Here is a 24,646-nt window from a genome sequence, read left to right as displayed (position 1 = left end):
AAGTTATGCCCGATAAACTATATGATTGACATCATTTATTTGAGACCGAATTAACCACTGATGTAATAATAATAATAATAATTAGGGATGTCCGATAATATCGGACTGCCGATATTATCGGTCGATAAATGCTTTAAAATGTAATATAGGAAATTATCGGTATCGGTTTCAAAATTATCAGTATCTGTTTCAAAAGGTAAAATTTAGGACTGTTTAAAACGCCAATAAACCTTAAAGGCACTGCCTTTGCATGCCGGCCCAGTCACATAATATGTACGGCTTTTCACTAACACAAGTGAATGCAACGCATACTTGGTCAACAGCCATACAGGTCACACTGAGGGTGGCCGTATAAACAACTTTAACACTGTTACAAATATGCGCCACACTGTGAACCCACACCAAACAAGAATGACAAACACATTTCGGGAGAACATCCGCACCGCAACACAACAGAACAAATACCCAGAACCCCTTGCAGCACTAACTCTTCCGGGACGCTACAATATACACCCCCCGCTACCCCCCACCTCAACCCCGCCCCACCAACCCCGCCCACCTCAACCTCCTCATGCTCTCTCTGGGAGAGCATGTCCCAAATTCCAAGCTGCTGTTTTGAGGCATGTTAAAAAAAAAATAATGCACTTTGTGACTTCAATAATAAATATGGCAGTGCCATGTTGGCATTTTTTTCCATAACTTGAGTTGATTTATTTTGGAAAACCTTGTTACATTGTTTAATGCATCCAGCGGGGCATCACAACAAAATTAGGCATAATAATGTGTTAATTCCACGACTGTATATATCGGTATCGGTTGGTATCGGAATCGGTAATTAAGAGTTGGACAATATCGGATATCGGCAAAAAAGCCATTATCGGACGTCTCTACTCATTACGCATGTCTAGTTTGTGTGCTCAGCTGCTGTGTAGCTGCTAGCTCCTACTTGTAGTAGCCTACAGCCCATGTTTACCTTTTGTAAACGTGTGTGCTTATTGGAGAACATTTGGATGTTAACTGCCTGTCGAGCTTTGCGCATGTAAACGTGCTGCAGGACTGCTTGTAAGAAGAGATTTTGGATGCAAGCCGACATCATGCGATACTTGTTTTTTTTTGCTGATATCAGATCACGACTAGTAACAACATATTTTGCAGACAACAAATCATTATTGGTGTGTAAGGAATGTTATGATCTCACATGACAGTTTGGACCATGATCGTTATTTTCCTGTGTTTAGAATCACTTTCTTTCCTGGTGCTCTTGTTTTGTCAGAATTTCCTGTTTGGTTTCTGTGTTTTAAAGCACCTTTACTTCCTGTTGTTTGCCCTGCCAGCACACCTGCGCCTCATACTTAGTTACTTAACTTGAGTTCAACCTGGTTCCCCCCTTCAGGCCTGGTTTGTTGTCTTGTGTATGCCATGGTGTGATGTTGCTTTTTTGAGTTCCTGCTACACCTTGGTTGTTTTTCTTCTGCCCGGTTCCTGATCAAACAACCTTCTGAATAAATTTACATATGCATAAAAATGTGTTTTATTTAGTAATTTTTTTTTTTTTAATTAATTAAATGTTTATGACAACCTTTTTACAAAACACAATATAGAATGTGAGATATAAAAGGATAATGCATACATTTATCATTTTGTTTTCAAAACGGTTATAAAAAAGTGGCCCCCCAAAAGTTTACTGTGGGACCCCATTTTTATGACTTGATGGGGTACCTGGGACCCCATTTTGAAAATTCCTAGCGCCAACACTGATGGAGTATTGGTGCGTGCAGAACAGCAGCAGGCGGCTGTGGCCTGCGGGCCGCTTCTAATACTAATCAAATATCATCTTGGGGGCCATAGATAATTCATTCGTGGGCCTTGACTTTGACACATAGGTTTAACAGTCTTATTTGGAGTCAATTGATAGTTTATTTTGTGCAAGGTGGCAGCTTTTGTTAATTACTAGCAAGAGGAGAAATCAAATAAATAACACAGTGTTATTACGCACACAAATATATTGATAGATAGTAATTTATTGATTCCTTCAGGACAGTTCCCTTAGGAAAATTAAAAAAATGTAGTCATGTGAGCGAGTGTTTGTGTGGGTTTGACTTTTGGATAGAGATGTCCAATAATGGCTTTTTTGCCGATATCCGATAATGTCCAACTCTTAATTACCGATTCCGATATCAACCGATACTGATATATACAGTCGTGGAATTAACACATTATTATGCCTAATTTTGTTGTGATGCCCCGCTGGATGCATTAAACCAGGGGTGCTCATTACGTCGATCGCGAGCTACCGGTCGATCTCGGTGGGTGTGTCAGTCGATCACCAGCCAGGCATTAAAAAAATAGTCCTAAAAATGAGCGATCATAAATCTTCACTATGACGTCACTTTCGTCACTTGATTGACATTCACGGCACCCGAGGGTCTTCTGAGATGACGCTGGCTGCTGCCAGCTCATTAAAATTACCGACTGGAAGGCGAGAAACACTTTATTTCAACAGACTCTGGCGCCGTACCTGTCGTCAAAACTCCAAAGACCGACTGCACAGTTGCGCTAACAAAACAAGAGTCTCAGAAAGCTGGCGTGCACAAGCTAGCAAGCTACGGAGTTTGCCGACAATGGATTTCTTGTAAAGTGTATACAAAGGAGTACGGAAGCTGGACAAATAAGATGCCAAAAACCAACCACTTTCATGTGGTATTGGACAGAAAGGAGGACTTTTTTCTCCTCCATTCGAAAATGCGGACGTTTTTAGCACCACTGTCTGATTCCAATCAATGCAAGTCATCAGAATCAGGTAATACACCAACTTATATTCTTGTCTTCATGAAAGAAAGGAATCTATATGTGTTAAACATGCTTGTATTATCTTTAAACACCTTAACTTGTTAACAATATTAACTATATGTGTTAAACATGCTTGTATTATCTTTAAACACCGTAACTTGTTAACAATATTAACTATATGTGTTAAACATGCTTGTATTATCTTTAAACACCTTTAACTTATTAATAATATTAACTATATGTGTTAAACATGCTTGTATTATCATTAAACACCTTTAACTTGTTAACAATATTAACTATATGTATTAAAGATGCTTGTATTGTCATTAAACACCTTTAACTTATTAATAATATTAACTATATGTGTTAAACATGCTTGTATTATCTTTAAACACCTTTAACTTATTGACAATATTAACTATATGTATTAAAGATGCTTGTATTGTCATTAAACACCTTTAACTTGTTAACAATATTAACTATATGTATTAAAGATGCTTGCATTATCTTTAAACACCTTTAACTTGTTAACAATATTAACTATATGTATTAAACATACTTGTATTATTATTAAACACCTTTAATTTATTAACAATATTAACTATATGTATTAAACATTCTTGTATTATCATTAAACACCTTTAATTTATCAACAATGTTAACTTACTAACAAAAACATATATTTCATAAATAAGTAAATATAAATTATATACGGTATATGAATGAGGTAGATCCCCACGACTTGATCAATTGAAAAGTAGCTCGCCTGCAGAAAAAGTGTGAGCACCCCTGCATTAAACAATGTAACTTTACCATGAATTGATTAACGTGGACCCCGACTTAAACAAGTTGAAAAATTTATTCGGGTGTTACCATTTAGAGGTCAATTGTACGGAATATGTACTGTACTGTGCAATCTACTAATAAAAGTTTCAATCAATCAATCAAAAACAAGGTTTTCCAACTTCCACTCCAGTTATGGAAAAAAGTGCCAACATGGCACTGCCATATTTATTATTGAAGTCACAAAGTGCATTTTTTTTTTTAACATGCCTCAAAACAGCTTGGAATTTGGGACATGCTCTCCCTGAGATAATCCTGATACCCACTACAACTATGGGAAATACTATACTTTGACTTTCACAAAGTGCATTATTTTTTAAACATGCCTCAAAACAACAGCTACAAAAACAATGAAGGCACACAGCTTCAGTCCAGAGTATACTAGTGCAGTGGTTCTCAACCTTTTTCCAGTGAAGTACCCCCTGTGAACATTTTTTTTTAATTCAAGTACCCCCTAATCAGAGCAAAGCATTTTTGGTTGAAAAAAAAGAGATAAAGAAGTAAAATACAGCACTATGTCATCAGTTTCTGATTTATTAAATTGTATAACAGTGCAAAATATTGCTCATTTGTAGTGGTCTTTCTTGAACTATTTGGAGAAAAAAAAGATATAACAATAACTAAAAACTTGTTGAAAAATAAACAAGTGATTCAATTATAAATATGTCCACAAAAAAATCTAGCTGTCAACACTGAATATTGCATTGTTGCATTGTAATGAATGGAATAGCCTACTTGATTTGATGTTCAGTTTATGAACTTACATTCATACTTTTTTGAAGTATTATTCAATAAATATATTTATAAAGGATTTTTAAATTATTGCTATTATTTTTAGAATATTTAAAAAAAAAAAATCTCACGTACCCCTTGGCATACCTTCAAGTACCCCCAGGGGTACGCGTACCCCCGTTTGAGAACCACTGTACTAGAGCATGCTTGCCAATTTTGAGACCTCCGAATTTGAGAGATGGTGGGGGGGTTGTGTTTATGTTGTGTTACGGTGCGGATGTTCTCCCGAAATGTGTTTGTCATTCTTGTTTGGTGTGGGTTCACAGTGTGGCACATATTTGTAACAGTGTTAAAGTTGTTTATGGCTGTTGACCAAGTATGCTTTGCATTCATTATGTGATATTATGTGATTGGTCCGGCACGCAAAGGAAGTGCCTTTAAGGTTTATTGGCGCTCTATACTTCTTCCTACGTCCGTGTACACAGCGGTGTTTTAAAAAGTCTTAAATTTTACTTATTGAAACAGATACCGATAATTTCCGATATTACATTTTAAAGCATTTAACGACCGATAATATCGGCAGTCCGATATTACCGGACATCCCTACTTTTGGACTATTTGAAGTCTTTGTATCTGACAAATATTATGCATTCTGTTGGCATACCTGCCAACTACTCCGGTTTTCCCGTAATTAGTACGGTTTTCATCAACATATTCCGGGTTACGGTTGCAGTGATAAAAAATACGGTTTTTCATTAATTAAAAAAAAAAAAAATTTTTAAGTTTTATTCACGAAATCGTGTAACAACAATGACAATGGACACTGCTTCCCGTAACTTCCTATCGAGCCATTCCGAATGCCATGCGCGAGACTATTTATAGCACCGCTGCCAAGCACGAGGCACCAGTTGCCATTGTTTCCAAACGAGCGAACGATCATGGAATCAGCCGGAGAAAAATCGCAAACGAGTCTTAAACCAAAAAGAAAACTGCAGTCATTCCGTGAAGAATATTCAAAAGCCTATCCGGGAATAATTATCCGTTCCAAAAAGGGTGAAAACTACGCGAATTGCACCTTGTGCAGACAAGATTTTTCGATCGGACATGGAGGAATTAGCGATGTAAAAGACCACGTTGGGACAAAAAAACACAAGTCTAATGCCGTTGCTAGCGATACAAGTGGACAACTTTCAACGTTTTTCGTCGCCCAAACAGATTCTTTGGATACATTTGGATTTTAGCCACAAAAAGGTAATGACACCAATGTTATCTATTGGAATTGTTTAGTACTGTTATACTGTTAAAAGTGTTTATACTATTTATGCTTTCAAGTCCAAGTTGAAGAAATCTTGTTAAATGTTGACAGCATAACTACCAAAATACAGAAGTATGTCCTTAATATTTTTGCAGTGCTATTTCTGTTGAAAAGTTAAAATTATTACATTAGAGATGTGATGTGCCACTTTTCAAGTGTCTGATGGCTTAAATTAATGTTCATTATCCATCCATCCATCCATCTTCTTCCGCTTATCCGAGGTCGGGTCGCGGGGGCAGCAGCCTAAGCAGGGAAGCCCAGACTTCCCTCTCCCCAGCCACTTCGTCCAGCTCTTCCTGTGGGACCCCGAGGCGTTCCCAGGCCAGCCGGGAGACATAGTCTTCCCAACGTGTCCTGGGTCTTCCCCGCGGCCTCCTACCGGTCGGACGTGCCCTAAACACCTCCCTAGGGAGGCGTTCGGGTGGCATCCTGACCAGATGCCCGAACCACCTCATCTGGCTCCTCTCGATGTGGAGGAGCAGCGGCTTTACTTTGAGCTCCCCCCGATGGCAGAGCTTCTCACCCTATCTCTAAGGGAGAGCCCCGCCACCCGGCGGAGGAAACTAATTTCAGCCGCTTGTACCCGTGATCTTGTCCTTTCGGTCATAACCCAAAGCTCATGACCATAGGTGAGGATGGGAACGTAGATCGACCGGTAAATTGAGAGCTTTGCCTTCCGGCTCAGCTCCTTCTTCACCACAACGGATCGATACAGCGTCCGCATTACTGAAGACGCCGCACCGATCCGCCTGTCAATCTCACGATCCACTCTTCCATCACTCGTGAACAAGACTCCGAGGTACTTGAACTCCTCCACTTGGGGCAAGATCTCCTCCCCAACCCGGAGATGGCACTCCACCCTTTTCCGGGCGAGAACCATGGACTCGGACTTGGAGGTGCTGATTCTCATCCCAGTCGCTTCACACTCGGCTGCGAACCGATCCAGTGAGAGCTGAAGATCCTGGCCAGATGAAGCCATCAGGACCACATCATCTGCAAAAAGCAGAGACCTAATCCTGCAGCCACCAAACCAGATCCCCTCAACGCCTTGACTGCGCCTAGAAATTCTGTCCATAAAAGTTATGAACAGAATCGGTGACAAAGGGCAGCCTTGGCGGAGTCCAACCCTCACTGGAAACGTGTCCGACTTACTGCCGGCAATGCGGACCAAGCTCTGGCACTGAGCATACAGGGAGCGGACTGCCACAATCAGACAGTCCGATACCCCATACTCTCTGAGCACTCCCCACAGGACTTCCCGAGGGACACGGTCGAATGCCTTCTCCAAGTCCACAAAACACATGTAGACTGGTTGGGCAAACTCCCATGCACCCTCAAGGACCCTGCCGAGAGTATAGAGCTGGTCCACAGTTCCACGACCAGGACGAAAACCACACTGTTCCTCCTGAAATTTTCATTAATTTTTCATATTTTGAATTCTTTTGAAAGGCTTACAAAAAAACTACATTTGAATTGTAATTCCATGCTATTGACAGGACTATTCATTTTAATGAAGTTAGCTTACCATGTTTACAGTATGATAATTGTGATAGAAATGTGAATTTTCGGCACAGAATATTTTTTACAATTGAACAAGGCAGTCGATTATACAAGCTTGGACAGAAAGGTAATAATGACACCAATTTTTTTTTTAATGGAATTGTTTAGTACTGTTTTACCATTTGTTTACTGTAAAAAGTGTTTATACTGTTTATACTTTCAATTAACAAATTGAAGTCTTGTGAAAGGTTGACAGGATAACTGGCATTAACCGTCAAAATAATTTCAAACTATTGAAGTTAGCTTACAGAATAAACATGTCAATCAACCCATATGATTTTTGCTGTAATATTTTTGTTTTGAAAAGTCACTGTGACTGATAGAAAAGTGATGGTTTTAGCAACATTTTAACCTGTCTGAATGCTAATACCGGTAATCATTTTGCGTCGGGGGGGGCGAAGCCTGAACCCCCCACCAGGACTTTGTCCTAGACCTACCGGGGCCTGCAACCCCTGGACCCTGGCTACTAGGTTTTTCTGATTTCAAAAGTTGGCAGGTATGTGTTGGTTATCATTGACCATTTTTTTGAGGAACAATCGCTTTACAGTCATTCTATGACTCGGCCACGTTACTCACATTTGTGTAGTCATGCTGTGCCCATACCGGACTTTAGGTGAGAAGCGGGCCCGAGCACGGTAAGTCAGATGGTCTTAGTGTGAGAACATCGACAAGGGTCTACTAAATGTTGTCCCACTGTCCAAGTGATCACACACACTCTCAAACAAACACAGATGTAACTGTCTACTCGAGGTGACAGAAGAACAAGAGCTTTTTAATAACAGTTTGGGTTTTGAACCATTTTTCACTGTTGTTTGTTGTCTGTTTACCTTTTTCAGGTCTTTCCTCCAATCTTGAGCGATTTGTCCCCTCCAATGCTGGATTTGTTTGATTTGGATGAATCCTTCTCTTCTGAGAAAGTGCGCTTGGCACAACTCACCAATAAATGTAAGTTCTGTATTTTGGGGCGGGAAAAAAAAAAAAAAAAGAATGAACAGCTTCTTCAATCTTGACACATTTGCCTACAGGTACAGATGATGATCTCGAGTTTTACATTCGCAAATGCGGTGAAATTTTGGGCGTGACTCCAAAGCTGGACAAAGACCAGAGGGATGCAAAGCACATACTGGAACACATTTTCTTCCAAGTAGCGGAGTTCAAGAAGCTCAATCAGGTGAGCACTTTTTTCTTTTTTTTTTTATTAATCAATCCAACAAAATTCCAAATCCATAACCAAACTAGCAACATTCAGAATAACAATCAACAGAGCAATTGAGAAGACACACAAACATGACACAAAACAATCCAAAAGTACTCAAACAAAAATGAATGACATCAACAACAGTATCAATATTAATTAAAGCTGCAAGCAGCATTGGTCGGGCCCGCGTATTTGGCAGGTGCTAGTCCTAAGTGTCCCAATACTTTTGTCTACTTTTAGTCTGAAGTGTCCCAAGACTTTTGTCTAGTGTACCTACCTTGTCTGCATTGTGTGGGCACGTTGGTGCTTCCTGCTTTTAAGCAGCCATCTTAAAAAAACAGCAGCACAGCAGCATCAGCGCAGCGGGTCTTTGAAGGGTCATAAAATCAAAACCGGAGAAGTTAGAAAAAAAGCGCTTCTGTCATTGTAATCACAAGGGTTCAATCTCTCTCCTGTGTTAGTTTGAAGGCGAAACGACAAACGCGCTCAGAGGAGTTCGTTTTTGAAGGAAGGTGACCGGTTTTTACAAAAAATGTGTTTTGAAGGGGGAATAGCAAACTTCCTGTTGATTTTTGCTGGGGGTTGTCAATTTTATGAAATGTAGGTCTAAGTGAGACCTACGGAGAGGTTTTTGTTTCATGTCTCTCCGACCTTCCCAGTGGGAGTTACAGGCAGTTTTGTCATTTTTTTCTTCCGAGGAGCAGTTTTTTCTCCGTTTTATTCAAAAATTGCTCTAGAGCGCAATTTTTAAAATTGGATGTTAGGTTTTTTATTAGATCGCAATTTTTGCCAGTCCTGATGTGTGCGTTCAGTTTGGTGAGTTTTGAAGCGTGTTAAGGGGGTCAAATTACAGCTCAAAGAGGCAAAAGTTACTGTTTTTAGTACTTTTTTGTCTTGAAGGGGGAATTGCCAACTTCCTGTTGATTTTAGCCCGACAATGTACTATGATGAAATGTAGGTCTAAGTCAGACCTACATAGAGGTTTTTGTTTCATGTCTCTCCGACCTTCCTAGTGGGAGTTACAGGCAGTCTAGTTTTTTTTTTCCTAGGGGGCGCTAGAGCGCAATTTTGAGTTTTGTGGTTCGGTTTTTTAAAAAAAAGGCAATTTTCGCAGGTCCTGATGTGTGGGTCAAATATGGTGAGTTTTGAAGCATGTTAAGTGGGTCAAATTACAGTTTAATGTGGCGGCGGAAGAATAAAGAATAAAGAATAAAACCTTACAAATACAATAGGTCCTTATGTCCCATTGCATAAGGACTCCCTTCGGGAGTCCTTTTGCAATGGGCCATGCGGGCCCTAATAAGAATTCCAACATATCAGTGATTAGAAATCCCTCATTAACATTATCATCACAGCCATTTATAAAAAAAAGAAAAGAAAAACATTTAAAAAAATGAACAATAAAGTCACATCTCATAAGCTTGACAACACATTGTGTCCAATATTTTCCACAAAGATAAAAAGTCATATTTTAGGTTCATTTAATAGTTAAAACAAATTTAAATAATGGATCCCATATTCCAATATATGACTCATTATTATTAGAGATGTCCGATAATGGCTTTTTTGCCGATCCAACTCTTAATTACCGATTCCGATATCAACCGATACCGATATATACAGTCGTGGAATTAACACATTATTATGCCTAATTTTGTTGTGATGCCCCGCTGGATGCATTAAACAATGTAACAAGGTTTTCTAAAATAAATCAACTCAAGTTATGGGGAAAAAAATGCCAACATGGCACTGCCATATTTATTATTGAAGTCACAAAGTGCATTATTTTTTTTTAACATGCCTCAAAACAGCAGCTTGGAATTTGGGACATGCTCTCCCGGAGAGAGCATGAGGAGGTTGAGGTGGGCGGGGGGGTGTATATTGTAGCGTCCCGGAAGAGTTGGTGCTGCAAGGGGTTCTGGGTATTTGTTCTGTTGTGTTTATGTTGTGTTTCGGTGCGGATGTTCTCCCAAAAATGTGTTTGTCATTCTTGTTTGGTGTGGGTTCACAGTGTGGGGCGTATTTGTAACAGTGTTAAAGTTGTTTATACGGCCACCCTCAGTGTGACCTGTATGGCTGTTGACCAAGTATGCGATGCATTCACTTGTGTGTGTGAAAAGCCGTAGATATTATGTGACTGGGCCGGCACGCAAAGGCAGTGCCTTTAAGGTTTATTGGCGCTCTGTACTTCTCCCTACGTCCGTGTACACAGCGCCATTTTAAAAAGTCATAAATTTTACTTTTTGAAACCGATACCGATAATTTCTGATATTACATTTTAAAGCATTTATCGGCCGATAATATCGGCAGTCCGATATTACCGGACATCTCTAATTATTATTAAATTAAATGCAGTTTTTTTCTACTGATATCATCTCCATAGCTTGTGTACACCAGTCAGTATGAGGTGAGCGCTCTTGAAAATATGTTTATGAACGTTAATAATAAGTGGATTTCTTGCAGGAGCACGATGTCAACACGGAGCCGCGGTTCACCCCATCTTGACTGGACGTCAGAATGCACTGCTAACGATATTTAACATTCCAAAGTGGCACCGTGATAGTGATCACATGTATTTTATATGAGCTTCATATTTTATATACGTTTTAATGCAAAATATATTGTTAATATTCAAGCAAATAAAGTCATTGATACTTCCATTCAATTTTGAAAAACATTTTCCTGTGTCTGGACTTTCATTTGTACCACTCTTGTGGTACATATACACATCACAAGTTGTCCTTTAAGTCTAGAAGAAATGTCTTGATATTAAATGTGGTCCATAACTCATCCATGCTCTGATAATGAGTTACAAATCAGAAAACTGTGCTGCACAAAGAACTTACTTCTAAAAAGGAATTGTAAAAATGAAAATACCACAAAAAGTATAGGCAAAAAAAAAAGGTGAAATAAAAGGCAAAAAAAAAAAGGTGAAATAACTGAAAACATGTGTTGTATTGTAGTTTCTTCAAAATAGCCACCTTTTGCTCTGATTACTGCTTTGCACACTCTTGGCATTCTCTCGATGAGCTTCAAGCACACCTGTGAAGTGAAAACCATTTCAGGTGACTACCTCTTGAAGCTCATCAAGAGAATGCCAAGTGTGCAAAAAAGTAATCGTAGAGCAAAGGGTGGCTATTTTGAGGAAACTAGAATATAAAACATGCTTTTTTTGTTAAGCACATAACCCCACATGTGTTCATTCACAGTTTTGATGCCTTCAGTGACAATCTACAATGTAAATAGTCATGAAAATAAAGAAAACACATTCATTGAGAAGGTGTGTCCAAACTTTTGGCCTGTACTGTATATGGATATAAATGTATGACTGCCTCATAAATATTATTACGCATTTAAATAGATTTTTTTTGTACTGTATGTACAAATAGAAGGAAAACTTGCTTTAAGATCAGAAGACACGGTGACATGAAGATATTTACACAAAAAAAGAGAATACAGTACATAATGAAGATTTCATGCAGTACAAATATTTATTTTCTGTCAAAACAGGAAGAATGAATACATTTAGAAAGAAAAATTAAGTACTTGATTGACACATTATTTACAGGCATTTGTGAGGCACATAATGAGTGCACTAGACTAATGAAAAATATATTCTATCTAGTGCATATTTACAATTTTGTATTATTATATTCCATGTTATTTCTAGCATATTTTACAATTAGGGGAAAGGCTTTGGCTGTAGCAGTGTGTCCGTCATTTTCATATTTCATTGTTTTGCCGCAAAACAAACAAAAATACAACCCATACAATAGCGGAAAACAGAGCCGAAAGGCTCAATTAAAAGAAAATTTGCAGACATGTCAATACTGATAACTGATAATAGTAAAGATTTGTTTTTAAATATATGTCACTTTTTTATATGTCCAGGTGGGAGAAAGTTTGGACACTCCTGGGTCCCCCGTTTCATTTTTGTGTGTTTGTGGTGTTTGTAGCAGTAATTTCAATCCAAATGTTGGAATATTAATACATTTTAACTTGAAGAAAAAAAAAATGTGCAAATCGGTTTTTTTTATTTGCAGAAAATGTTTTTTTATACTGGCAAGTTGTTGTTGTTTTTTTTACCTGCAGAACATTGTTTTGTTACTTGCAGATCGTTTTTTTTTTTTTTGATTTTACACTTGTATTCTTGCAAAAAAATTTTTACTTGCAGAAACATTTTTTTTTATACATGCACATTGTTTTTTTACTTGCATATTTTTTGTTTAGTTGCAAATCGTTTTTTTACTTGCATAATTTGTTTTACTTGCAAATCGTTTTTTGTTTTGCATAATTTGTATTTTTTGCTTGAAAATAATTTTATTAATGGATTTTTTGTTCTTACACGCAAATCATTGGGTCAGAGTAAAAACATTTGTATGTGTTTGTGGAATTTTGTCGTTTTTTTTTTTTAAATTTATTTTAAATTTATTTTAAATTTATAAACCTTTATTTATAAATTGCAACATTTACAAACAATTGAGAAATAATAATAATCAAAATAAGTACAGAAACAGTACAAAACAGCGCCAGGGGGTTAACTTTCTCCCAGGTGGGAAAAAAAAAAAAAAAAAAAAAAAAAAAAGTGTATATATATATATATATATATATATATATATATACACATATATTTATATACCCGAATGCAGCTGAGATAGGCTTGACCGCGACCCCAAAAGGGACAAGCGGTAGAAAATGGATGGATGGAATGAATATATATATATATATATATATATATACATACTGTATGTATATATATATACTGTATATATATATATATGTATGTATGTATGTATATATATATATATAAATATATTGTATATATATATATGTATAGTGTATGTATGTATGTATGTATGTATGTATATATATGTATATAAATGTATATATATATGTATATATATGCATATGTATATATGTATATATATATATGTATATGTATATATGTATATTTATATATGTATATATATATATGTATATTTATATATGTATATATATATACATATTAATATGTATGTGTATATATATATATATATATATATATATATATATATATATATATATATATATATATATATATATATATATATATATATATAAAACAAAGTGCAAAGCCATTGATTGATTGATTGATTGAGACTTTTATTAGTAGATTGCACAGTACAGTACATATTCCGTACAATTGACCACTAAATGGTAACACCCCAATAAGTTTTTCAACTTGTTTAAGTCGGGGGTCCATAGGCTCACACAAGTTCAGTAAATAATTTAAATTTGGAACACAGCATCATCAGCGACCTCGAAAGGGACAAGCGGTACAAAATGGATGGATGGACACAGCATCATCGTTTTCACAGCTTTTTGGTTGTTAGCAGTAGAGAGTGTTTTAATGTAGAGTTCTAAAATGTATTTAAAGGCACAAAAAACAGGTCAGGTATTGAGAAACTTACATTTATGAATATAAAACGTAGCCAATAGTATAATGAGGTTGCAAAGGTCAAATTCCTTTTCACATTTTTTTTCATTTTTATCAGTTTTTTTCACCTCATAGTGTGTAATTCATCCATTTGACCGCTACGCCAAAACTCGGCGCTCTCCTCAACCCAGCCAGCCTGATCTCTTACGCGCATACGTACTGCGCAGTGACGTCACTCGTTGGCTTTCAGTGGAGGAGGAAGGGCGCGAGATAGAAATCCAGGAGCGCGCACAGTCGGGCGCGGAGCTACGGCTGCCTCGGTACGTTAGCCGTTAAAACTAAACATCCACCCAGGCTCCAAAAAAGCCACTCTTGACACGGACATTCGAAGAAAAATACAACGTTTGTGTACATGACGTGAAAGGGGCCGCGAGACGAGCTGTTTGGTGGCAAACAACAGAAAAAGGTTGGACAAAATGTCCTGGCGGCTGCGCGGGTAAGTTGCTAACTTTGTCATCCGGATGAACCGAATAATCGGCACGACTCATTAGACTCCCAACTCTTTAAAATTGCCAATTTCGACGTTATGAATAAGAAAGCTGCTTGTCTCATGTTATTTTGACTTATTGTAAAAGAGCTTGTGACCTCATTGACTGTTGAGCATGCCGCCCTTTTTCCGGCCAGCCTAACTGGCTCTTGTTTTTGTGGCTTGCCTTCATGTAAATGTTGAATACATAAACACGATTCCTCCTGAGGTTGTCTTTGAAATGACCCATCTGTCCTCAGGGAGGATGGGGAGGACAGCATGCATCCTGACACCGACTCTGATGTGGCAGAGCTGAGAGAAGGTGCCAAAGTCAAAGTCAAGTGGACACAGGAGGAGGTGAGGTGACACATTTGACTTAAAGTCCTACTGAAATGTGATTTTCTTATTTAAACGGGGATAGCAGGTCCATTCTATGTGTCGTACTTGATCATTTTGCGATATTGCCATATTTTTGCTGAAAGGATTTAGTAGAGAACATCGACGATAAAGTTCGCAACTTTTGGTCGCTGATAAAAAAAAGCCTTGCCTGTACCGGAAGTAGCAGACGAGTAGCGTGACGTCACAGGTTGTGGAGCTCCTCACATCCGCACATTGTTTACAATCATGGCCACCAGCAGCGAGAGCGATTCGGACCGAGAAAGCGACGATTTCCCCATTAGTTTGAGCGAGGATGAAAGATTTGTGGATGAGGAAAGTGAGAGTGAAGGACTAGAGGGCAGTGGGAGCGATTCAGATAGGGAAGATGCTGTGAGAGGCGGGTGGGACCTGATATTCAGCTGGGAATGACTAAAACAGTAAATAAACACTAGACATATATATACTCTATTAGCCACAACACAACCAGGCTTATATTTAATATGCCACAAATTAATCCCGCATAACAAACACCTCCCGTCCATATAACCCGCCAATACAACTCAAACACCTGCACAACACACTCAATCCCACAGCCCAAAGTACCGTTCACCTCCCCAAAGTTCATACAGCACATATATTTCCCCAAAGTTATGTACGTGACATGCACAAAGCGGCACGCACGTACGGGCAAGCGATCAAATGTTTGGAAGCCGCGGCTGCATGCGTACTCACGATACCGCGTCTGCGCATCCAACTCAAAGTCCTCCTGGTAAGAGTCTCTGTTGTCCCAGTTCTCCACAGGCCAATGGTGAAGCTTGACTGTCATCTTTCGGGAATGTAAACAATGAAACACCGGCTGTGTTTGTGTTGCTGCAGCCGCCCGTAATACACGGCGTGGCGCAGTGGGAGAGTGGCTGTGCGCAACCCGAGGGTCCCTGGTTCAATCCCCACCTAGTACCAACCTCGTCATGTCCGTTGTGTCCTGAGCAAGACACTTAACCCTTGCTCCTGATGGCTGCTGGTTAGCGCCTTGCATGGCAGCTCCCGCCATCAGTGTGTGAATGTGTGTGTGAATGGGTAAATGTGGAAGTAGTGTCAAAGCGCTTTGAGTACCTTGAAGGTAGAAAAGCGCTATACAAGTACAACTCAAACACTTGCACAACACACTCAATCCCACAGCCCAAAGTACCGTTCACCTCCCCAAAGTTCATACAGCACATATATTTCCCCAAAGTTACGTACGTGACATGTACATAGCGGCACGCACGTACGGGCAAGCGATCAAATGTTTGGAAGCCGCGGCTGCACGCGTACTCACGGTACCGCGTCTGCGCATCCAACTCAAAGTCCTCCTGGTAAGAGTCTCTGTTGTCCCAGTTCTCCACAGGCCAATGGTAAAGCTTGACTGTCATCTTTCGGGAATGTAAACAATGAAACACCGGCTGTGTTATCCGGCACAACAGTCAGGGGGTGCATTCTACGACGGGGGTGCGTTATCCGGCACAACACCTGCCGCAATACACCGCTTCCCACCTACAGTTTTCTTCTTTGCTGTCTCCATTGTTCATTGAACAAATTGCAAAAGATTCACCAACACAGATGTCCAGAATACTGTGGAATTTTGCGATGAAAACAGATGACTTAATAGCTGGCCACCATGCTGTCCCAAAATGTCCTCCACAATCCGTGACGTCACGCGCAAGCGTCATCATACCGAGACGTTTTCAGCAGGATATTTCGCGCAAAATTTAAAATTGCACTTTAGTAAGCTAAATGGCATGTGTTGCAATGTTAAGATTTCATCATAGATATATAAACTATCAGACTGCGTGGTCGGTAGTAGTGGGTTTCAGTAGGCCTTTAACCCCTGTGTAATGTTCTTATTGTCGTTTACTCAGCCATCGTTTGTGGGTCTGATGGACCCGTTGCATTTTGTGGTTTTTAATGCCTCACAATCAAACACTTTTATGTTAAAATACTGAACAGATGTTTACCTCATCCCAATAAACCTCTGTTCAGTATTTTAACATAAAAGCGTTTGATTGTGAGGCATTAAAAGCCACAAAATGCAACGGGTCCATCAGACCCACAAACGCTGGCTGAGTAACGTTGCATGGAAAATGTCTCTGCCAGTTTCTGCATCCCACAGGGATTCTTCTTTTGTGTTTCTGCACCTGCGGTTCCCACACAAGGCTGCAACTAACAACTAATTTGATAATCGATTAATCTGTCGATTATTACTTCGATTAATAATCGGATAAAAGAGACAAACTACATTTCTATCCTTTCCAGTATTTTATTGGAAAAAAACAGCATGCTGGCACCATACTTATTTTGATTATTGTTTCTCAGCTGTTCGTAAATGTTGCAGTTTATAAATAAAAAAAAGTAGCCTATGCGCATAGCATAGATCCAACGAATCGATGACTAAATTAATCGGCAACTATTTTTATAATCGATTTTAATCGATTAGTTGTTGCAGCCCTAGTTGCAACATTGTTTGTCAACACTGTCTGCTCTCATTTTGTCGCACATTTGACCCTCTGATGTTCTGTGTACCTACACTCTGTCCTCCTCCTGTCTCGGCCTGCTGTGTGTGTGTGTGTGTGTGTGTGTGTGTGTGTGTGTGTGTTACACAACATCAATTTCCACACTTCTATTAGCCCCGGGTCCAGTGGACCCGGACAACTTATATGTAATAGAAAAATGTAGGGGGGAGTGTATGGTGTGTGGTCATTAAATATGTATTCTGATATATGTTCTTTGTTGAAAATGAGCCAAAGTCAGATTCAAGATTGTTTATTGTCATATACACAGTTAAACAGACAGTTTGCCGTACAATGAAAATCTTACTTTGCTAGTCCACCCTTCAACAAGTCACACGGTACTTAGCTAAAATAAAAATAAAAACATGTTACTGTATATACAAGGCACAGTAAGTAACATTACATTATTGCACATTCTGATTGACAGTCAACAGTATAAATATGGAGGTGACCTTGGGTCACAGCAGCAGTTAAAAGTGTATTTAGTGATCAAAGGTGAAAGGTGTCTACAGTGACGGTTCAGGAAGTCTGTTTGAAAAATTAATTAATTGTATCATTTTTCTTTTAATAAAAAAATGAAAACGGGTCCCACAGAAATTCAAAACATTCAAAAGTCGTTTATCTTTGCCCACAGGATGAAAAGCTGAAAGCCCTGGTTCAGAAATGTGGACAGAGCGACTGGAAGGAAGTAGCCGCGCACATACCTGTGAGTTGATGGCAGGGTCTTCTTTTTTTTGGCTCGGCTCCGTCTTGATTGTCCGTTGTTGTGTTCAGAATCACACTGAACACCAATGTCAACACCGCTGGATTAAAGTTTTGGATCCCGACTTGATTAAAGGCCCTTGGACTAAAGAGGAGGACGACAAGGTACTGTATGTTGTTACTGCTCCGATATTGGATATCAGTGCTTGCATTTGGGGTTGTCCCGATACCAATATTTTGGTACCGCTACCAAAATGTATTTTGATACTTTTTTAAAAGAAGGGCACCACAAACAATGGCATTATTGGCTTTATTTTAACAAAAAATCTTAGGGTACATTAAACATGTGTTCCTTATTGCAATTGCAACAATTTTGGCTTTGAATAAAATAGTGAACATACTAGACAACTTGTCTTTTAGTAGTAAGTAAGCAAACAAAGGCTCCTAATTTGTCTGCTGACGTATACAGTAACATATTGTGTCATTTATATTCTATTATTTTGTCAACATTATAAAGGACAAGCTGTAAAAATGATTTATTAATCCACTTGTTCATTTACTGTTAATATCTGCTTATTTTCCGTTTTAACATGTTCTATTTACACTTCTGTTAAAATGTAATAGTCACTTATTCTTCTGTTTGACACTTTACATTAGTTTTGGATGATACCACAAATGTAGGTATCGATCCGATACCAAGTTGTTACAGGGTCATACATTGGTCATATTCTAAGTCCTCATGTGTCCATGGACGTATTTCCTGAATTTATAAACATAATATGAATATTAAAAAAGGTTTTGTGACGATAAAAAATGTTGATCTAATCGTAGTAGTATCGGCGAGATACGCTCTTGTACTTGGTATCATTACAGTGGATGTCAGGTGTAGATCCACTCATGGCATTTGTTTACATTCAGGCGGGCTAGCTTTTGTTAGCGGTTAGCTATCGTATCCTCTTACGGTGTGTAGTGAAGCATGTTTAGCTATTCCTCGTCCTGCAAGGGTGATACTTGTAAGAAACTCACTTTATTTGTTGCCATGGAGGTGAGGATTAGTGATTTAGAATTAGCTACAACACTGCCGACTGCGGATGGACGTTCGCCGCTAGCTAGCCATGTCTTAAAGCACCTCTTCCTGAGGGCATTTCAGTGTTATAGCTTCACGTTTATCTTCAGTTTTTAGGCCAAAATGCGTCCATTCTCCCTTTTCTGTCTACACACTGTGTCTGCTTGTAAGTACCGTCGGAGGCAGATATTTACATATATCCGAATTTAAGTTGTACTTCTTTTATTTCTTAGTCATATTTGAAAACAGCTCGTGTTTTCCATTTCTTCTCTTGATGCTCTGTCAGCAAGTATACTGTGTGTGTTAACCTTGAGTTCTTTGGAATGTATTATGGCTAGGGAGACGTTGTGCTTGTATTATGGCTAGGGAGGGGGAAGGAAAGAGGGGTTTTTGGCGTTGGGAAGACAGACCATTTTGGGAGGCGCGATAGAATGTTCTAGGGTTAGACTGGTCTTAAAATGTATATTGGCAAAGCTTTGAAAATATACAACAAAATACCTATTCTGTCTCTGGTGGTTTTTCAACTCAGCTTTAAGTGTCGTAAAGAGCTTGGGAGCGAATTGTGACTTGAATTCCCTGGGAGGAACAACTGGTCCAAAACGCAACAATACTCAGTGATTGTGCGCTGCCGAACATGCTCCTCTGCTCGTAAACCTGTCATGACGTGATGGCGCGCCGTCATGCCCGTTAAAAAATTAAATACATTGGAAACCGGTACTTTTCAAACAGAGTATAGTACCGTTTTTGACTCATTAGTACTGCGATACTATACTAGTACCGGTGTACCGTACAACCCTACTTGCATTTAAAATCTCCTATAGGCTACCAGGAGCGAGCAGCTACACAACAGCTCGGCAAAAAATAGCACACAAGCTAGACATACGTAATAAGTGTGTTTTTCTAACATTCCACACTACGAAGTAATATAGTATGTATGATCCGTGCTAATATCGGATCAATATCGGTATCGGCCAATACCCGATGTAAAGGCTCTATTATTAGTTACCGTATTTTCCGCACTATAAGGCGCACCGGATTATTAGCCGCACCTTCAATGAATGGCATATTTCATAACTTTGTCCACCAATAAGCCGCCCCGGACTATAAGCCGCGCCTACGCTGCGCTAAAGGGAATGTCAAAAAAACAGTCAGATAGGTCAGTCAAACTTTAATAATATATTGAAAACCAGCGTTCTAACAACTCTGTCCCAAAATGTACGCAAATGTGCAATCACAAACATAGTAAAATTCAAAATAGTGCAGAGCAATAGCAACATAATGTTGCTCGAACGTTAATGTCACAACACACAAAATAAACATAGCGCTCACTTTCTGAAGTTATTCTTCATTCGTAAATCCTTCGTCTTCGGTGTCCGAAGTGAAAAGTTGGGCAAATGTGAGATCCAAAATGGCCGGTTCCGTCTCGTCGAAGTCATCGGAGTCAGTGTCACTGTTATCCAGCAGTTCTGTGAATCCTGCCTTCCGGAAAGCTCGGACCACAGTTGTGACCGAAATATCTGCCCAGGCATTTACGATCCACTGGCAGATGTTGGCGTCGTCTGGCGCTGCCTCCCTGTCTTAGTGAAGGTGTGTTCGCCTTCTGTCATCCATTGTTCCCACGCAGTTAGCAGTCTAGCTTCGAATGCCCTGTTGACACCAATATCTAGCGGCTGGAGGTCTTTTGTCAATCCACCCGGAATGACGGCGAGTATTGAATTAAGCGTGTCTCTTAATGTGACGTTATGAGCTAGCAAATATAACAACTACACTACCCAGCATGCAACGATAGTTACGAGCATGCGCGGTAGCCCTGAGAAGCGTTGTATGCTGGCAGTTAGAATGTGGTTATGAGCACGCTGTGAGTAAACGTTGAGAACTCAGTTAACACGCCTCGTCTGCATTATTTATAATTAGACAGAAAACACACTTAATAGGAGCCATTTTGGGGTCTTTACATAAACACACAAATGGAAATGAAACGTCACATATCCCAGCATGCACCGCGCGCTTCTTCGTCATCCACTGTTCCCACGCAGTTAGCAGTCTAGCTTCGAATGCCCTGTTGACACCAATATCTAGCGGCTGGAGGTCTTTTGTCAATCCACCCGGAATGACGGCGAGTATTGAATTAAGCGCGTAAGCGTGTCTCTTAATGTGACGTTATGAGCTAGCAAATATAACAACTACACTACCCAGCATGCAACGATAGTTACGAGCATGCGCGGTAGCCCTGAGAAGCGTTGTTGTATGCTGGGAGTTAGAATGTGGTTATGAGCACGCTGTGAGTAAACGTTGAGAACTCAGTTAACACGCCTCGTCTGCATTATTTATAATTAGACAGACAACACACTTAATAGGAGCCATTTTGGGGTCTTTACATAAACACACAAATGGAAATGAAACGTCACATATCCCAGAATGCACCGCGCCCTTCTTCTTCTTCCGGGGGCGGGTGGTTGCTTACAGTACAAGAAGAAGCGCTTCCTGTTCTATGGGGGCGGGTGCTTACCTTGGCGGTTGCTTGCGTAGAAGAAGAAGCGCTTCCTGCTCTACCGGGAAAAAAGATGGCGGCTGTTTACCGAAGTTGCGAGAACGAAACTTTATGAAAATGAATCTTAATATTTATCCATATATAAAGCGCACCGGGTTAAAAGCCGCACTGTCAGCTTTTGAGTAAATTTGTGGTTTTTAGGTGCGGCTAATGGTGCGGAAAATACGGTACTATGGATCAGAAGTGGAAAAAGTTGTATCGGGACACCCACAGTTGTTACAGTGTTACCAGCTCATATCAGCAAGCCCGCTTACATTCATTTATTTGTGGCGGTTTATTTGGCACTGTCACTTGTTTTTACCAAGATCTGGGCTATCTACTTATCCTCGCCCACAATACTGATTTGTCTGTTACCACATTTCAAATGGCCATCAAAGAGGGGGTTCATCAAAGCAAACTGCAGTTTACTCAGAGTGTCTCAGTGAAGTGGTCTTTAATACTTCAAAGACTTCAAAGATTCATTGTCAGTTTTTTCATTCATGCAAGACACCAAAGATTTGACTGATCAAAGTTTTAAGACCAGTTGAAAAAAATGCAAGAATCTACATTTTGATCCTAATTAAGAAGGTTCTAAGTAGAACTTCAAAATGCAAGTAGACATGAACTAAAATAGGCTGTTGAAGAGCTGATCCAAATTTTAAGACCACAGCTCAAAAAATCCTGATAAATAGAAATACAATTTCAAAAAAGGAATAATGAGTGGCTATGCGATTGTCGTTATTCACCTAAAAATAGTTTTTTGGCATGCTTGATGCCAGGGTTTCTAGGAGGCAAGTGGGAACTGATGTCCATTTTTGTAAACTTCTCTTGCCATTAGAGATGTTCGATAATATCGGACTGCCGATATTATCGGCCGATAAATGCTTTAAAATGTGATATCGGAAATTATCGGTATTAGTTTCAAAAAGTAAAATGTATGAGTTTTTAAAACGTCGCTGTATGGAGTGGTACACGGACGTAAAGAGTAGTTCAGAGCGCCAATAAACTTTAAAGGCACTGCCTTTCCGTGCCGGCCCAATCACTTAATATCTATGGCTTTTCACACACACAAGTGAATGCAAAGCATATTTGGTCAACAGCCATACAGGTCACACTGAGGGTGGCCGTATAAACAACTTTAACACTGTTACAAATATGCGCCACACTGTGAACCCACACCAAACAAGAATGACAAACACATTTACGGAGAACATCCGCACCGTAACACAACATAACAAATACCCAGAACCCCTTGCAGCATTAACCCTTCCGGGACGCTACAATATACACCCCCCGCTACCTCCTAAACCCCCCCACCCCCAACTCAACCCCGCCCACCTCAACCTCCTCATGCTCTCTCCGGGAGAGCATGTCCCAAATTCCAAGCTGCTGTTTTGAGGCATGTTAAAAAAAAATAATGCACTTTGTGACTTCAATAATAAATATGGCAGTGCCATGTTGGCATTTTTTTCCATAACTTGAGTTGATTTATTTTGGAAAACCTTGTTACATTGTTTAATGCATCCAGCGGGGCATCACAACAAAATTAGGCATAATAATGTGTTAATTCCATGACTGTATATATCGGTATCTGTTGATATCGGAATCAGTAATTAAGAGTTGGACAATATTGGAATTAGGGATGTCCCGATCCTGGTTTTTGCACTTACGATCCGATACCGATATTGTTTTTGCACTTCCAATCCGATACCGATACTGACCGATACTGGCCTATCCGAGCATGTGTTAAAGTTTAAAGTTATTTAGCCTACTTAGTTGTCAGAATCATGATGAAAAGGGTTTTAGTACTCTTGATAACAACTAGCCAGCTGAATTAGGGGAATTTGAATAATACACAATGGTTGGTAACAAGAAACTGACCTGTTTATTCAAGGATAAACACAAAATAGACTCAATTATACATGACAAACAGAAATGGCATCATTGAACTAGGGCTGGGCGATATGGCCTTTTTTTAATATTGCGATATTTTAAGGCCATATTGCGATACACGATATATATCTCGATATTTTGCCTTAGCCTTGAATGAACACTTGATGCATATAATCACAGCAGTATGATGATTCTATGTGTTTTGATTGATTGATTGAGACTTGTATTAGTAGGTTGCACAGTGAAGTACATATTCCGTACAATTGACCACTAAATGGTAACACCCGAATAAGTTTTTCAACTTGTTTAAGTCGGGGTCCACTTAAATTGATTCATGATGCAGATATATACTATCAGATATATACTATCATCATAATACAGTCATCACACAAGATAATCACATTGAATTATTTACACTATTTATAATCCAGGGTGTGGAGGGGGGCGCCGGATGTAAGTGTCAAAAAGACAGCCAAAAGAGTTTGATATGAGAATAAATCTAAAGTTAAAATATAGGGTAGAAATGCACCCATTTGCAGGAAATGTAGTCTTGATTTTCAAAATTTTCTGTCAAGGCTTGCATGTCTACATTAAAACATTCTTCTTCTTACTGCATTAATATATGCTACTTTTAAACTTTCATGCAGAGAAGGAAATCACAACTAAAAAAATCACAAATTTTTTCATACGGTGTTGATGTGGAAATTTTTGCCTCAGCATTTTGATGGTGTGGGCGTGTGGCACCGAATGGAGATAAGCGTCTCGACAGACGTCACAATATTTGAACAATGATGACGAAAACTGTTTTCTCTGTCGTGTCCGTGTGTCGAAAATTGTTATGCGCTTATTTTTTTTATTTGATTTTGTGCGTGGCATATAATTGCTATGCGCAGAGGACGCAATTGCACAGGCGCGCACCTGAGAGGGAACGTTGGTCACACGGCTGCGCTAGCATCACAGCTAACGTTAGCCATGCTGCTACCTCTCTGCTCGGGGAGGACGTATACGTATGTGACGTATGACGTGACAGTATGTGACGTGTGTAAGAAGGTGCGCTTGCTGTCTGTGAGAGGGAGACACAGGAAAGAGTGAGAAGAGCCTGTCGTGTAATGCCAGCAGCTAAAAGCAACTGCGTGAGAATCCACAGACCT

General features: G+C 39.4%; 2 protein-coding genes across 3 annotated transcripts in view; both read left to right on the top strand.

Annotated features, from left to right (window-relative positions):
• The window catches only part of ift52 (intraflagellar transport 52 homolog (Chlamydomonas)), a 29,001-nt gene extending 17,886 nt beyond the window's left edge, over positions 1-11,115 (top strand). The window contains exons 11-13 of the mRNA XM_061923992.1: positions 8,077-8,185; positions 8,266-8,411; positions 10,902-11,115. Coding sequence (XP_061779976.1) covers positions 8,077-8,185; positions 8,266-8,411; positions 10,902-10,943 — 297 coding nt within the window. The 3' untranslated portion in view covers positions 10,944-11,115. The remainder of the gene's footprint in view (positions 1-8,076; positions 8,186-8,265; positions 8,412-10,901) is intronic.
• Positions 11,116-14,090: 2,975 nt separating this feature from the next.
• mybl2b (v-myb avian myeloblastosis viral oncogene homolog-like 2b) overlaps positions 14,091-24,646 on the top strand; it is a 30,630-nt gene continuing 20,074 nt past the window's right edge. For both annotated transcript variants that reach the window (XM_061923985.1, XM_061923984.1), the window contains exons 1-4: positions 14,091-14,350; positions 14,641-14,737; positions 17,939-18,010; positions 18,079-18,171. In XM_061923985.1, coding sequence (XP_061779969.1) covers positions 14,331-14,350; positions 14,641-14,737; positions 17,939-18,010; positions 18,079-18,171 — 282 coding nt within the window. In that variant the 5' untranslated portion in view covers positions 14,091-14,330. The remainder of the gene's footprint in view (positions 14,351-14,640; positions 14,738-17,938; positions 18,011-18,078; positions 18,172-24,646) is intronic.

This window comes from Nerophis lumbriciformis, linkage group LG28 (assembly GCF_033978685.3).
Source record: "Nerophis lumbriciformis linkage group LG28, RoL_Nlum_v2.1, whole genome shotgun sequence".
NCBI classification, from domain to species: Eukaryota; Metazoa; Chordata; class Actinopteri; order Syngnathiformes; family Syngnathidae; genus Nerophis; species Nerophis lumbriciformis.
This window is presented reverse-complemented; position numbering and strand designations above follow the sequence as displayed.